This window comes from Anguilla rostrata, chromosome 2, assembly GCF_018555375.3.
Source record: "Anguilla rostrata isolate EN2019 chromosome 2, ASM1855537v3, whole genome shotgun sequence".
NCBI classification, from domain to species: Eukaryota; Metazoa; Chordata; class Actinopteri; order Anguilliformes; family Anguillidae; genus Anguilla; species Anguilla rostrata.
The window spans coordinates 52,587,473-52,601,736 of record NC_057934.1 but is presented as its reverse complement, the minus strand read 5'-3'; the positions used below and the strand labels follow the sequence as shown (position 1 = coordinate 52,601,736).

The following is a 14,264-nucleotide window of genomic DNA, read 5'->3' as shown; positions in this document are numbered from 1 at the left end:
GCCAGGATCAGAAGGATAAGTGAGGATGCACTTCAGGAGAAAAGACATTCCATTCCAGCATGAGAGACACATCACATGTAGTACTGTATCATAGTTTCCTTCTGCAATGGATCTGAGACATTTTTTTTTTTCAATCACCAATACTCTACCCCCCTCCCCCACCTAAATACATAAGACACCTAAAATCCAAATATAGGTATTTAGTCTTAATGCCAGCCAAAAGGATCATTATAAAAATGGCAACAGTCTGGGCAACCTAGACACTGTGATCAGGACCTTAATGGGTAAGCTCACTGAAACTTGTTGGATCTACTAGTCTTTCCTCAAAAAAAGCTTAGCAAGTTTAATGTTGAAGTCATTTTGCGATGGAATTAAGATGCATAATTTTAATCATTTTCCATTTTTGCTATTTTTGACTGTAGCATTGTAGGTTTCAACATTTCGTAAGAGGAATCGGAGAGGGTAAGTTTTATAGTTTATGTAATGCAAGTGATTGGAAGATGATGATAACCTCACATTTGTCCTTAATTTTGAATGTTGAAGTTGAATGTTAATAATATTATTACAGCTTATTTCACCTGTATGTCTGGAGGCAGCATGTGTATGGACAAAGGGATTACATTAATTGCCCGTGATTCTGAATGTATTTTCTATGTTTATTCCTACATGAGCAAACAGTGATGTGCTGTAATCTGTGTTGTACACAGTATGAACAGGACTGAGGAGTGTATGCAAATCTATTAATTTAAATGCTCAGAATACTAACTTTTGGTAACACTATTCTGAAAGTTAATTAGAAGAAGAATATGAAAACATGATGACAAAACAAAATGATTTCATAACAATGGTACTGTATGCAATCTAAAATGAGAAGCTGGCCAGGTGGCTGACAGGGATTATACCTGGAAAGGAGATTGATGATTGTATACATAAGGAAAGTTGATGATAATGAGGGCATAGGAGCCCACATGCTCTCAGAGTGACTGGAGCACCCTCGCAGTCAGACCTCATAATCCCATGCATTAAAAATGTGATACAGCTAGTACTGACTACCAAAAGCAATTTACAGTATATGATCATAATTTCATAATTTCTGTTCATTGAAAGAAATTAGAGTTTAATATAGAATGTGTGCCTTTGCATCCATGCTCCTGTCCATGGTCCTTGACAGTGTATAGACACTTTGGCCCAATACACACCTCAACCACTGCCAGCACCAAAATGTAGGCAGATATGCAGTCATGCATTAAATCATATTTCCAGGGGACATTTGCTGTCTCAAAACCTGTTGGGTAATTAAGAAGGAAAAAAAATGCATCCGACACTGTTGTTGTCTTCTGCAGTGTGTTGCAGCTATGAGTTCGGATGCAGAGATGGAAGCCTTTGGGGTGGCTGCCCCATATTTACGGAAGCCGGAACGAGAGCGAATAGAGTCCCAAAACAAGCCTTTTGATGCCAAATCTGCTGTCTTTGCATATGAACCTAAAGAGCTCTATGTCAAAGGCACTATTCAAAGCAAAGAGGGTGGCAAAGTCACTGTAAAAACTGAAGATGGGAAAGTAAGTATCACACAGAGAATAAGATTACACTGTACCCTTTTGTTGAAGTTTACAAATGGCAGAAAATCATTAATAAAAGTGTTTTCTCCTCTAGACACTCACAGTTAAGGATGACCAAGTCTTCCCAATGAACCCCCCCAAGTTTGATAAAATTGAAGACATGGCCATGTTGACTCACCTCAATGAAGCCTCTGTGCTGTATAACCTCAAAGAGCGTTACGCTTCATGGATGATCTATGTAAGTTTTGTCTGAATCATTAATGGTTTCACCTAAACCAGCTCCAAATTAGCTTAAATTAATCATTCCTTTTAAATGTCAGACCTACTCTGGGCTGTTCTGCGTCACTGTGAACCCCTACAAGTGGCTCCCTGTGTACAATCAAGAGGTCGTGGTTGCCTACAGAGGCAAAAAGCGCCAGGAGGCACCACCCCACATATTCACCATTTCGGACAATGCCTATCAGTTTATGCTGACCGGTAAATATTCCCTGAACTTTAATAGATTGCAGTGAAACATTGGAATTTTCTCAGAAATCATCTTTCGCTGAATATTTGAGTATTATTTGATATATGCAACAATCCAAGTTATGCAATTTAAACATTACAGAGCTCAGGTACATTCCAGTAAGGGTATTAAGCATTGAATACAATTATTCTGCTTTTTTTTTTTTTTTAATTAATAAAATTTCTGTGTTCATTCTTTTTATACAGATAGAGAAAATCAATCAATATTGATCACGTAAGTTGTCCAGCGTGTCATAAAATATTGATGTAGTTTGACATTAACATGAAGCGTTGTTATAAATATTGAACTATGTTCTTTATACTTAGTGGAGAATCTGGTGCAGGAAAGACTGTGAACACAAAACGTGTCATCCAGTACTTTGCAACAATTGCGGTTTCTGGTGACAAGAAGAAAGAGGCTCCAGCTTCTGGCAAAATGCAGGTAGGTGATCTCTTTCCAACTCCAAGAGATCTTTCCATTTTCTCATTTGTGAAGTAGTTCATTTTTCAGAAATAGACAGCAAATTGGAAGCATGTTTTTCGTAGGGAACACTGGAGGATCAGATTATTTCAGCCAACCCTCTGCTGGAGGCTTTTGGTAATGCCAAGACTGTCAGGAATGACAACTCGTCACGCTTTGTAAGTTTTCAGTTGGCATTGTACATTATTCAACTACCATTTTGTAACTGAAAAACCATTATCATAACTCACTCTCTTTAAGTACACACTGCAGTTACTAAATAGTACATTCTTTTAAAAATCATTTTAGGGTAAATTCATCAGAATTCATTTTGGAACCACAGGAAAACTGGCTTCCGCTGATATTGAAACTTGTGAGTTCTAGAATATTCACAATGACAATAATTTTATTAGGTATATTATCTTCCACTGTCAACAATTTTTTTCTTTGACTTGACAGATCTGCTAGAAAAGTCAAGGGTAACCTTCCAGCTTTCTGCAGAACGGAGCTATCATATCTTTTACCAGATCACGTCCAACAAGAAGCCTGAACTTATTGGTAAGGGATATACTTTCGAACAAAGGTCCTTTATTTGCCCCATCTGTGTCAAGTAAACAATAATTAATGGCTTGCTTTGTTTTTTGTTTTTTTAAATATTAAACATCTTAAATGTCTTTATAAGTAGTTAACATGTATTGCCTGAAGTCTGATACAGGTACTTGAAAGATTAATTGCAGAGAAAACAGCAGGATTCATTTATCTATTTTCAGTGCTCTTCGTCTGAAATGTGAAAATTATGCTAAACATTCCATACATTTTCCGCACATGTAAGCATATGAGCAAACATACAGTACAAGCTAACTTCCTAATCTTCATACCACAAGCATTCTAGCGGCTATAGCCTGGGAAATCTAATATTGGTAATTGATGGTGGCCTATCTGGTTTGTGTAATACATTTGACTGTCTGAGACAACACATCTGGTATATGGCTGCCACCTAGAGGCCATTTTAGCAGATTTCTCTGCTGCACTGTAGAGGCTCTGATTTCAATTAGATTGTCAATATATTCAAGATGCATCACTGGACTGTTGAATTTATTAACAAAAAAGGTATTTAAGGATTTCTATAGACTCATAATACAATGATGACTTCAGCAGCAGGACGTTTTAACTAGCGCTACAGTGATATGCCATGAAAATATGCAAATGAAAATGTTAAAATGTAGATTATGAAAATAATAAAAATGCTTTTTAAGTGATTTATAGTTCAGCTATAGACTTTAACCATTCTGATTTCAGAAAAGCAAACTATTAATTACAAGTGATTGTGAAAGTCATTAAATAACATTCTGCATCTTTTTTCTGACCAGAAACGCTTCTTATCACTACGAATCCCTACGACTATCCATTTATCTGTCGAGGGGAGATCAGTGTGCCCAGTATTGATGATAGTGAAGAGCTCATGGCCACTGATGTAAGTGGAAAATTTTAAGGTGCTGTAATTGCAATTGCATGTTTGGAGAGCTGTTATAAAACTCCACTAGTGACTTCATTTCTATGCATTTCCAGAGTGCAATTGACATTTTGGGATTCACTGCTGAAGAAAAAATTAGCATCTACAAGCTGACAGGTGCTGTGATGCATGAAGGGAACATGAAGTTTAAACAGAAACCACGTGAGGAGCAAGCTGAGCCTGATGGCACTGAGGGTAAAAAATGACTGTTATTTTTAAGCATACTACCAATTATCAACATGCATGAATTAATGTGGGAACTATTAGATGCACCTGTACTTATATACTGTACATGCGTCCCCTTCAGTTGCTGACAAAGTTGCTTACCTCATGGGCCTGAACTCTGCTGATTTGCTCAAAGCTCTATGCTATCCCAGAGTGAAGGTGGGAAATGAGTTTGTCACCAAGGGCCAGACTGTACAGCAGGTACTATGTTCTAGCAGGAAAATATTGGTTTTAATAGCCTTCACTGGGGAAGTGAGCTGAACCTCTTCTTTTCTTTGCAGGTGTACAATTCTATGGGTGCCCTAGCTAAATCAGTCTATGAGAAAATGTTCTTATGGATGGTTATCCGTATCAACCAGATGTTGGACACAAAGCAGTCCAGACAGTTCTTCATCGGTGTCCTGGACATCGCTGGATTTGAGATCTTTGATGTACGAATAGAGTGTGATTATGAATAATATTTTAAATATTTATGCACAATGGATTCTGAAATAATTCAATTCATTAAAGGAAATGACAAATACTTTTACATTACATTACAGTACAACAGCTTGGAGCAACTGTGTATCAACTTCACCAATGAGAAACTGCAACAGTTTTTCAACCACCATATGTTTGTACTTGAACAAGAAGAGTACAAGAAAGAGGGAATTGAATGGGAGTTTATAGATTTTGGTATGGATTTGGCTGCCTGCATTGAGCTTATTGAGAAGGTAAGAAAACAATAATGGCAAATGCTTTGTGTGTACATCTAAATGTAGTGATACTGAATGTATTTTTTTTTGTTTCTGTGGGTTTTGATTTACAGCCAATGGGAATTTTCTCCATCCTTGAAGAGGAGTGTATGTTCCCAAAGGCTTCAGACGCAACCTTCAAAAACAAGTTGTATGACCAACATCTTGGTAAATCAAACAACTTCCAGAAGCCCAAGCCTGCCAAGGGCAAGGCTGAGGCCCACTTCTCCCTGGTGCACTACGCTGGGACAGTAGACTACAATGTCAGCGGCTGGTTAGACAAAAACAAGGACCCCCTGAATGACTCTGTTGTGCAGCTGTACCAGAAATCCTCTCTGAAACTGCTAGCCCAGCTCTATGCAAACTTTTCATCAGTTGATGGTATGTGAGCCCGTTTTTCGTTTAATCTGTCAAATTATTTATATACTATTTATGCCTTAAAACTGTTATCCTCAAGTGTTCCAGCTATTCATCTGCAGACAATAATTTTATTACCACATTTTCCTTAAATATCGGCATTGACTGTCAGTTGTGTCATGGTTTGTACTGTTTTTTCATGGTTTGTACTTACAGAGAGTGGTGGTGGGAAGAAAGCTGCCAAAAAGAAGGGCTCATCCTTCCAGACTGTGTCTGCTCTCTTCAGGGTATATTATTCATTACTTAAACCAGTCAAACAGATCTATTTCTTAAAAAGAGAAAGTTATGCCCTACCACCCAGTCCCTATTTTCCTTGCATAACATTGGGTTAAATTTTTTATGATGTTAGTTATGAATAATAAATAATCTACCTATGCTTATATTGTGTTGTGAATAAATAATATTCTGTTGACCAGGAAAACCTGGGGAAGCTTATGACTAATTTGAGAAGCACACACCCTCATTTTGTAAGATGCATTATTCCCAACGAGACCAAGACACCAGGTAAAGAGATGAAAAATTATTGGATAAAAATACAATCACCTATCATAAATAATACCCCACAGTTTCAGCAATATGGTCATAATTACAGGTGCAATGGAGAACCAACTGGTTATCCACCAGTTGAGGTGTAATGGTGTGCTGGAAGGGATCAGAATCTGCAGGAAGGGGTTCCCAAGCAGAATTCTATATGGAGATTTCAAGCAGAGGTAACATCTCAGCTACTTGACTTAAATGTTCAATACAAACTGTATTTTATGTGAAGGACCCAATCCATATTTCACTTATGCTTACTTTTTATATCACATAGGTACAAATTACTGAATGCCAGTGTTATCCCAAAAGGTCAATTTATAGACAACAAGAAAGCTTCAGAGAAGCTCTTGGCATCAATTGATGTGGACCACACTCAATACAGATTTGGGCATACTAAGGCAAGTTACATACTGTATACAAATGTTGATTAACTTTCATTCATGATTTGCTACTACCTGCCTTTTTCCCAAAATGCCTATTTAATATTTATAGGTGTTTTTCAAAGCCGGTCTGCTGGGTACCCTGGAGGAGATGCGGGATGAGAAATTGACTGTACTCATCACCATCACTCAAGCCTTGTGTCGTGGTTTCCTCATGAGAAAGGAATTTGCACAGATGATGGAAAGAAGGTAACAGCATATTACCTTAAAATATTATGGACAATTTTTAGACCTGAGAAACGTAATGATGATGTAATATAATAAAATCCTATAATAATAATATTTGCAGAGAGTCCATTTTCACAATCCAGTACAACATTCGCTCATTCATGAACGTGAAACACTGGCCATGGATGAAGCTTTATTTCAAGATTAAGCCACTTTTGAGGAGTGCAGAAACAGAGAAAGAAATGGCCAACATGAAGGAGGAATTTGCAAAGTGCAAGGAAGAGCTTGCAAAGGAAAAAGCGAAGAGGAAGGAGCTTGAAGGCAAAATGGTTACTCTGCTCCAGGAAAAGAATGATTTGCAACTGCAAGTTCAGTCTGTGAGTAGGATTATAAATGTTTGAGAATTATGTATAAAAGAAAATCCACTTTGTATTAATGCTTGCTCTAATTCCATTTTTCTTCAGGAAAGTGAAAGTCTCTCAGATGCAGAGGAGAGGTGTGAGGGCCTAATAAAAAATAAAATCCAACTTGAAGCAAAACTGAAGGAGTTAAATGAGAGGCTGGAGGATGAGGAGGAAATGAATGCTGAACTGACTGCCAAGAAGAGGAAACTGGAGGATGAATGCTCTGAGCTGAAGAAAGACATTGATGACTTAGAGCTTACCTTGGCCAAAGTGGAAAAAGAGAAACATGCCACAGAGAACAAGGTCAAATTATACTACTATATGATAATAATTAAGACTGTCTGACTTTGAAATGCACAGAAGTAATCAGAATATAACTTAGCATATTTGCACTCCTTTAGGTGAAAAACTTGACTGAGGAAATGTCATCCCTGGATGAAACCATTGCTAAGTTAACCAAGGAGAAGAAAGCCCTCCAGGAGGCACATCAGCAGACCCTTGATGATCTGCAGGCAGAGGAAGACAAAGTCAACACTCTAACCAAAGCAAAGGCAAAGCTTGAACAGCAAGTGGATGATGTGAGTTTGAAGTCCAAGCATCTGCTCAAAATGAATTCGATTTTCCAAAAATGTAAGACATGTTATAACCTTACAGCTCGAGGGTTCTCTGGAGCAAGAGAAGAAACTCCGTATGGACTTGGAGAGAGCCAAGAGAAAACTTGAGGGGGACCTGAAACTTACTCAAGAATCCATAATGGATTTGGAGAATGACAGACTGCAAATGGAGGAGCGGCTAAAAAAGTATGATTCAAACAATAGTGAAAATTAAATGTATACTCAGTGGACATTGGGAAAAAGTGCAAATTACCAAAACCTTTGATAACAATATTATTTTACTTGCCAGGAAAGACTTTGAACTTAGCCAGCTTCTTAGCAAAATTGAAGATGAGCAAAATATGGGACTGCAATCTCAAAAGAAGATAAAGGAGTTGCAGGTAATTTCAGAGGCACTTATTATGACTATCCTGTTCTATTTTTTTTTAAGGTCTTAACAGTATTGTCCTGTTTTTACAGGCCCGCGTTGAAGAACTGGAAGAAGAGATTGAAGCTGAACGCGCTACTCGAGCCAAGGTTGAAAAACAGAGAGTTGATCTCTCTAGGGAACTGGAGGAGATCAGTGAGAGGCTTGAAGAAGCTGGTGGGGCAACCGCAACTCAGATTGAGATGAACAAGAAGCGTGAAGCTGAGTTCCAGAAACTGCGGCGTGATCTTGAGGAGTCCACTCTTCAGCATGAGGCCATGGCTGCTGCCCTCCGTAAGAAGCATTCAGACACCGTGGCAGAGTTAGGAGAACAAATTGAAAGCCTTCAGCGTGTCAAACAGAAGCTGGAGAAGGAGAAGTGTGAATTCAAAATGGAGATTGATGACCTTTCCAGCAACATGGAATCTGTGGCCAAATCAAAAGTAAACTTCTTTAAAATGTGTGATCAAATGAAGTATTCAAATATTAATTATTATTAACTGTCATAACATGCTTTTGTCATTTCATTTGAAGGCTAATTTTGAAAAGATGTGTCATACTTTGGAAGACCAACTAAATGAATACAAATCCAAGTATGAAGAGGCTTCTCGTCAGATGAATGAAATCAATGTTCAAAAAGCAAGACTCCAGACAGAAAATGGTAAGTAAGGAACACAGTTCATGCAACACATTAATTATTTTTGCATCACAGTGCAAGCTACCAACATTTTCACATCATCTTCTTCAAGGTGAGTTTTCCAGAACGCTTGAAGAAAAAGATGCTTTGCTGTCACAGATGACAAGGAGTAAACAAGCCTTCACTCAGCAAATTGAAGAACTTAAGAGATTTGTGGAAGAGGAAACAAAGGTGATGCTTCAATTAAATTAATTATATCTGATTCAAAGTTTTTAAAAAAGCCTTAAATATGCAAAAGTAATAATTTAAAAATGTATGTAAAAGCTACAGAAAACCTGAACTTGAAACTATGTAAGACTGATCTAAGAGTGATGTAAGTATCTGAAGATATATGGTATAGATGATGTTCAGACAACTGGCAAATCTTTATTGTTCCATTATACACAGGAAACAGCAATGTAGATAATTTGTTAGGCTTCTTACAATAAAGTTATAGGTTCTCAACTTGGGTAAGTTGTTGGTGCCACATGCTTGAACAAGGTATTCAAGAACTGCTCTACTGCCCAAATGTATCATTTATGAAAATGTAAGCTATGTCACTGGCCTGCAGTATGGGATATGCAAAGACAATACAACCAGATTACTCAAAAATATATATTTTAAAATATAATTTTCTTTCAAAGAACAATCATAGCTGTCCTATAAAGGCAAGCTTTATTAAAGGATAATTAGGAAATATTACATATATGTATGTTTGTCTGTGAGATAGAGAGTGGGTGTGTGTATCTGTGTGTTATTAAAATATCTTTTTTTTTTCTTCTTCAAAGGCAAAGAATGCCCTTGCCCATGCTCTACAGTCAGCCCGCCATGACTGTGACCTGCTGAGGGAGCAGTATGAGGAGGAGCAGGAGGCCAAGACTGAGCTGCAGCGAGGAATGTCCAAGGCCAACAGTGAGGTGGCTCAGTGGAGAACTAAATATGAAACTGATGCCATTCAACGCACTGAGGAACTTGAGGAAGCCAAGTAATCATTATTTCTTTAACATGGTTTATATATTAACAAAAATGACCAGCATTTAAAAGATAAATGCACCTTGCCGCAGGAAAAAGCTTGCTCAACGTCTGCAAGAGGCAGAAGAGTGCATTGAGGCAGTGAATTCCAAGTGTTCTTCCTTGGAAAAGACCAAGCAGAGACTGCTGAATGAGGTTGAAGACCTTATGGCTGATGTGGAGAGGGCAAACGCTCAAGCAGCTGCCCTTGATAAGAAGCAGCGGAATTTTGACAAGGTACTGGATGCTTGCCAGTGATTGATATTGGTGTAAGGGCAATACACAGTGATTTAAATATACCTACTGTAGCTGTGTTATCGTTAAATCGATTATAGATTCTAGCTGACTGGAAGCAGAAGTTTGAGGAAAGTCAAACAGAGCTGGAAGGTGCTCAGAAAGAGGCTCGTTCTCTGAGCACTGAGCTCTTCAAGTTGAAGAACTCTTATGAAGAAGCTTTGGATCAACTGGAGACCCTGAAACGGGAGAACAAGAATTTACAACGTATGCTAACTGTTTAAGAGTATTTTTCCACTGATATTCAAGCATTCAAACATTCAAATTAAAGTTTGATGTTGATTTAATTACAGAGGAAATCTCAGATCTTACTGAACAGATTGGAGAAAATGGGAAAGTTATCCATGAGCTGGAAAAGTCTAAGAAGCAAACTGAGATCGAAAAGATGGAACTCCAGACTGCTCTGGAAGAAGCCGAGGTATATTTTACAACCACAACCTGAAAGCTGATGATAATGGTGCACACTCATTTAACAGTGCATTTATATTGTGGTATATTTCTAATTTTGTTTTAATCTTGTTTTTACCCATAACAAGGCTTCTTTGGAACATGAAGAATCCAAGATTCTTCGAATCCAGCTTGAGCTTAGTCAAGTTAAATCTGAGGTGGACAGGAAAATCGCTGAGAAAGATGAAGAGATGGAGCAGATGAAAAGGAATAGCCAGAGGGTTATTGATTCAATGCAAAATGCCTTGGATGCAGAAATCCGAGCCAGGAACGATGCTGTGAGAATCAAGAAAAAAATGGAGGGAGATCTCAATGAAATGGAAATCCAGCTCAGCCACGCCAACCGCCAAGCAGCTGAGGCTCAGAAACAACTGAGAAATGTCCAGGGACAGCTCAAGGTACATGGAGCCATTCAGAGTAATATTCAAAGTTCCCTGTCTCTTTCATGCATTTACCATCGTATATGTAATTATCTCCTAGGATGCTATTATTCACCTTGACGACGCCATCAGAGGCCAAGAGGACCTGAAAGAACAAGTTGTCATAGTGGAGCGCAGGAACTCTCTGATGCAGGCTGAGATTGAAGAACTGAGAGCTGCTCTGGAGCAAACGGAGAGAAGCCGAAAAGTGGCTGAGCAGGAGCTGGTGGACGTCAGTGAACGAGTGGCACTGCTTCATTCCCAGGTGGGTCAACAAGTTTATAATATGCAACTTTCCACATTAAAATTCACTCATGTTTCATTTTAGTGCTGTATAATTTCACATAAATGCCACTGACATTTCAAAATTAAACTAATTACAGAACACGAGTCTCATCAACACTAAGAAGAAGCTGGAAGGAGATATAAGTCAGCTGCAAGGGGAGGCTGAGGAGGCCATACAGGAAGCAAGAAATGCTGAGGAAAAGGCTAAGAAAGCCATCACTGATGTAAGCATTATAGTAATGTGCCTTTATGTAATTAATTAAATCATTAAATGTGTTTAGATTGCTACAGTTTCACTGAGATTATGTGCATTAAAAATACAGGCTGCCATGATGGCAGAGGAACTAAAGAAGGAGCAGGACACCAGCGCCCACCTGGAAAGAATGAAAAAGAACCTGGAGGTCACAGTCAAGGACCTGCAGCACCGTCTGGAAGAGGCTGAAACTCTGGCCATGAAGGGCGGAAAGAAACAGCTCCAGAAACTGGAGGCTAGGGTAATCTATGTATTTCATTGAATGTAAAAACTACCATCTGAGGACATTAAACAAGACAAAGTCCATGACTAAAACCATTGACTGAAAACACCAAGTTAAAAAAAAGGTTTTGTACCTGTGTCATCATTTGTCAAGAATAATGAAAATGATCATTTTCTTTCCTGGTATAAAGTCACTTCTTTATTGTAAATGCTACACCCCTCCCACCTTACAATACTGGGAACTTTTCAGCCACATGTCATGACGTTATGGCTAGATTATAGAGATATAATGTAAATTGTGGAGAAAAGGTATTGTCAAGAACAAAGAAGTTGATGTGGTAACTACAAAGTAATCTCGAATAATGTTGCCAAATATTTTCATTTACAGGTACGTGAGCTGGAGAATGAGCTTGAAGCTGAAATAAGGCGTGGAGCTGATGCCATTAAAGGTGTCCGCAAATATGAGAGAAGAGTCAAGGAGCTCATCTACCAGGTCATGCACTTAATTATCTTTTAAATGTAATATTTCTGAACAAGATTTGCTGTAAGATATTGACATTCATTCAAGCTTCATAGACAAACAATTTTTTTTGTACAGACTGAAGAGGACAAGAAGAATATGATTAGACTCCAGGACTTGGTGGACAAACTTCAACTTAAAGTAAAGTCTTACAAGAGGCAGTCCGAGGAAGCTGTAAGTTCAAATACATTTATATACAGTGAGCGCCATAATGTTTGGGACAACAACATATTTTTTTCTGATTTGGCTCCACAATTTTGGATTTGGATAGTCCCCCCATTTCAGCGCACCATAATGTTGGTGCCAAGTAGCTTCACAGGTGTTTTTGATTAGTCAGGTGTGTCCAATGACTTTCTTAGTGCAGGTATAAGAGAGCTTTCAGTAGCTAGTCTTGATTCAAAGCTTTTGGTTGCCTTTGGTGTCTGTCAATGGCATTTGTCAACATGATAACTGAAGTTGTGCTAAGTCATGGAAGCCATTATTAGGAGAATTAAGGAAGAAAACTGTCAGGGACAGGCCAAGCCTTAGGCTTAATAAAAGCAACTGTTTAGAACATCATTAAGAAGAAACAGAGCACTGGTGAGCTCAGTAATCGCAAAGGGCCTGGTAAGCCAAGGAAGACCTCAAAAGTTGATTAACAAATAATTATCACCATAATAAAGAAAACCCTGCAAACACTTTTCAGTAGGCGGGTGTGGATGTGTCAATGGTTACTGTCTGCAGAATACTACACAAGCAAAATCACAAAATGGGATGGCCAGGTTACAGTCTGCTAAGAAGTACCTAAAAGAGCCCGCAGAGTTCTGGAAAAAGGTCTTGTGGACAGATGAGACCATGATTTACTTGTATCACAATAATGGCAAGAGCAAAGTGTGGATGTCAAAGGAACTGCCCCCCCTCATTTTTGAAACATGGTGGTGGCGGTGTTATGGTTTGGGCATGTATGGCTGCCACTGTCTACAACAATACAATGATCCCAAACATATTGCTAAAGCAACAAAGGAGTTTTTGGAAAATTATTGACTGGCAAAGACATTCACCTGATCTGAATCCAATTGAACATACATGTCAGATGTGGAAGAGGAGACTAGACCCTAGTCTCCTCTTCAGCACTAGTCCGAACTTTTAATGGAGACTTTTTACTCAAGACATAAGACATTCTACATACACCCTTCGTTAGTTTAATATTGTCTATTTTTTTCTGTTAGGAGGAGCAAGCTAACACTCACATGTCCAAGTTCAGGAGGGTGCAGCATGAACTGGAGGAGGCTGAGGAACGTGCTGACATTGCTGAGTCCCAGGTCAACAAGATAAGAGCTAAGAGCCGTGATTTGGGATTAAAGGGATTAAAGGTTAGTTGTAAACCTGCATTACATTTTTTTTTTTTCAATTCTTTAGTTGTTAACTCCAAAAGTTTCATTATAGCCTACAAGGTGAACTACTTGTTCATAAGAGAGACACCTTTAAATGAGTGCTGCTGATACATGTATAGCCCCTCGCTTTTCCAGTTGTGTATTTGGACATAGGTTAATATGCCTTGAAGGAAGTGGTCACGCTAAATTCCTCCCACAGATTGAATATTCTAATCTATGAATCTGATTATCAATTCATACCTGCTTAGACAAAATTGCTATGCTACAGCTGTTCACAAAGTAGTATGCGCATAAAGAATTAGGGGAAATGCAATTCACTTTCAAACCTCAAACCAGTATTCTCCTTTTTCTCTCACAAAGCCTGCTGCATCTGAAGAGTAGAAGACCATAAGATGGTACTGGGAAATGTGTGCTATATAGTTGTACTGTCTATCAAGTGACATTGTAGTGAACATTAATAAAGCTATGCATCTTAATGTTGCCTTTGTATGTTCTCTCATTTCAACTTACATTAATTATTGTGTTTTACCTGGTTGTAACACAAAAAACAAGTATGCATGTAGTGCCCTTTAGTTTGGCCTAAATGCCCCTCTAAATCTTGAATTTGCTTCAATAGACATTTGTCTACTTAAAATGTTCATTAAGTAGAAACCTCTCAGTGTAAATGCTAGTTAGATAGCCTAGCCCTGATCATAGCTTGGTCTATTATGCCAGAGCAATCTAATTATGATAATCACCTGACTTAACAGTAGTATTATTTTCTGACCTTTCTCAATGTATCTG

The 14,264-nt window shown here is 38.3% G+C and overlaps 1 protein-coding gene across 1 annotated transcript; it reads left to right on the top strand.

The window, feature by feature from the left end:
- The first annotated feature begins 170 nt into the window (after positions 1 to 170).
- Positions 171 to 13,957, top strand: LOC135248414 (myosin heavy chain, fast skeletal muscle-like). Its single transcript, XM_064323039.1, has 41 exons — positions 171 to 284; positions 423 to 462; positions 1,344 to 1,559; positions 1,654 to 1,797; positions 1,880 to 2,036; positions 2,271 to 2,298; positions 2,391 to 2,505; positions 2,610 to 2,702; positions 2,833 to 2,896; positions 2,983 to 3,081; positions 3,894 to 3,997; positions 4,093 to 4,231; positions 4,344 to 4,462; positions 4,543 to 4,692; positions 4,804 to 4,974; positions 5,070 to 5,376; positions 5,569 to 5,639; positions 5,829 to 5,916; positions 6,005 to 6,122; positions 6,224 to 6,347; positions 6,442 to 6,578; positions 6,679 to 6,934; positions 7,022 to 7,264; positions 7,363 to 7,539; positions 7,616 to 7,761; positions 7,865 to 7,955; positions 8,035 to 8,424; positions 8,516 to 8,642; positions 8,731 to 8,849; positions 9,446 to 9,642; positions 9,722 to 9,905; positions 10,004 to 10,169; positions 10,256 to 10,380; positions 10,499 to 10,807; positions 10,890 to 11,093; positions 11,212 to 11,337; positions 11,437 to 11,607; positions 11,977 to 12,081; positions 12,187 to 12,282; positions 13,317 to 13,460; positions 13,842 to 13,957. The coding sequence occupies exons 3-41, from the start codon at positions 1,356 to 1,358 to the stop codon at positions 13,860 to 13,862; spliced, it is 5,829 nt and encodes a 1,942-aa protein (XP_064179109.1). The 5' UTR covers positions 171 to 284; positions 423 to 462; positions 1,344 to 1,355; the 3' UTR covers positions 13,863 to 13,957.
- The last annotated feature ends 307 nt before the right edge of the window (positions 13,958 to 14,264 follow it).

Excerpts from the sequence above, each read along its gene's own strand:
- LOC135248414 (XM_064323039.1), top strand. The coding sequence starts at position 1,356 with ATGAGTTCGGATGCAGAGATGGAAGCCTTTGGGGTGGCTGCCCCATAT. Across the intron at positions 4,975-5,069 it reads GCATTGAGCTTATTGAGAAG|CCAATGGGAATTTTCTCCAT; the intron begins GTAAGAAAACAA and ends TTTGATTTACAG. Across the intron at positions 7,762-7,864 it reads ATGGAGGAGCGGCTAAAAAA|GAAAGACTTTGAACTTAGCC; the intron begins GTATGATTCAAA and ends TTTACTTGCCAG.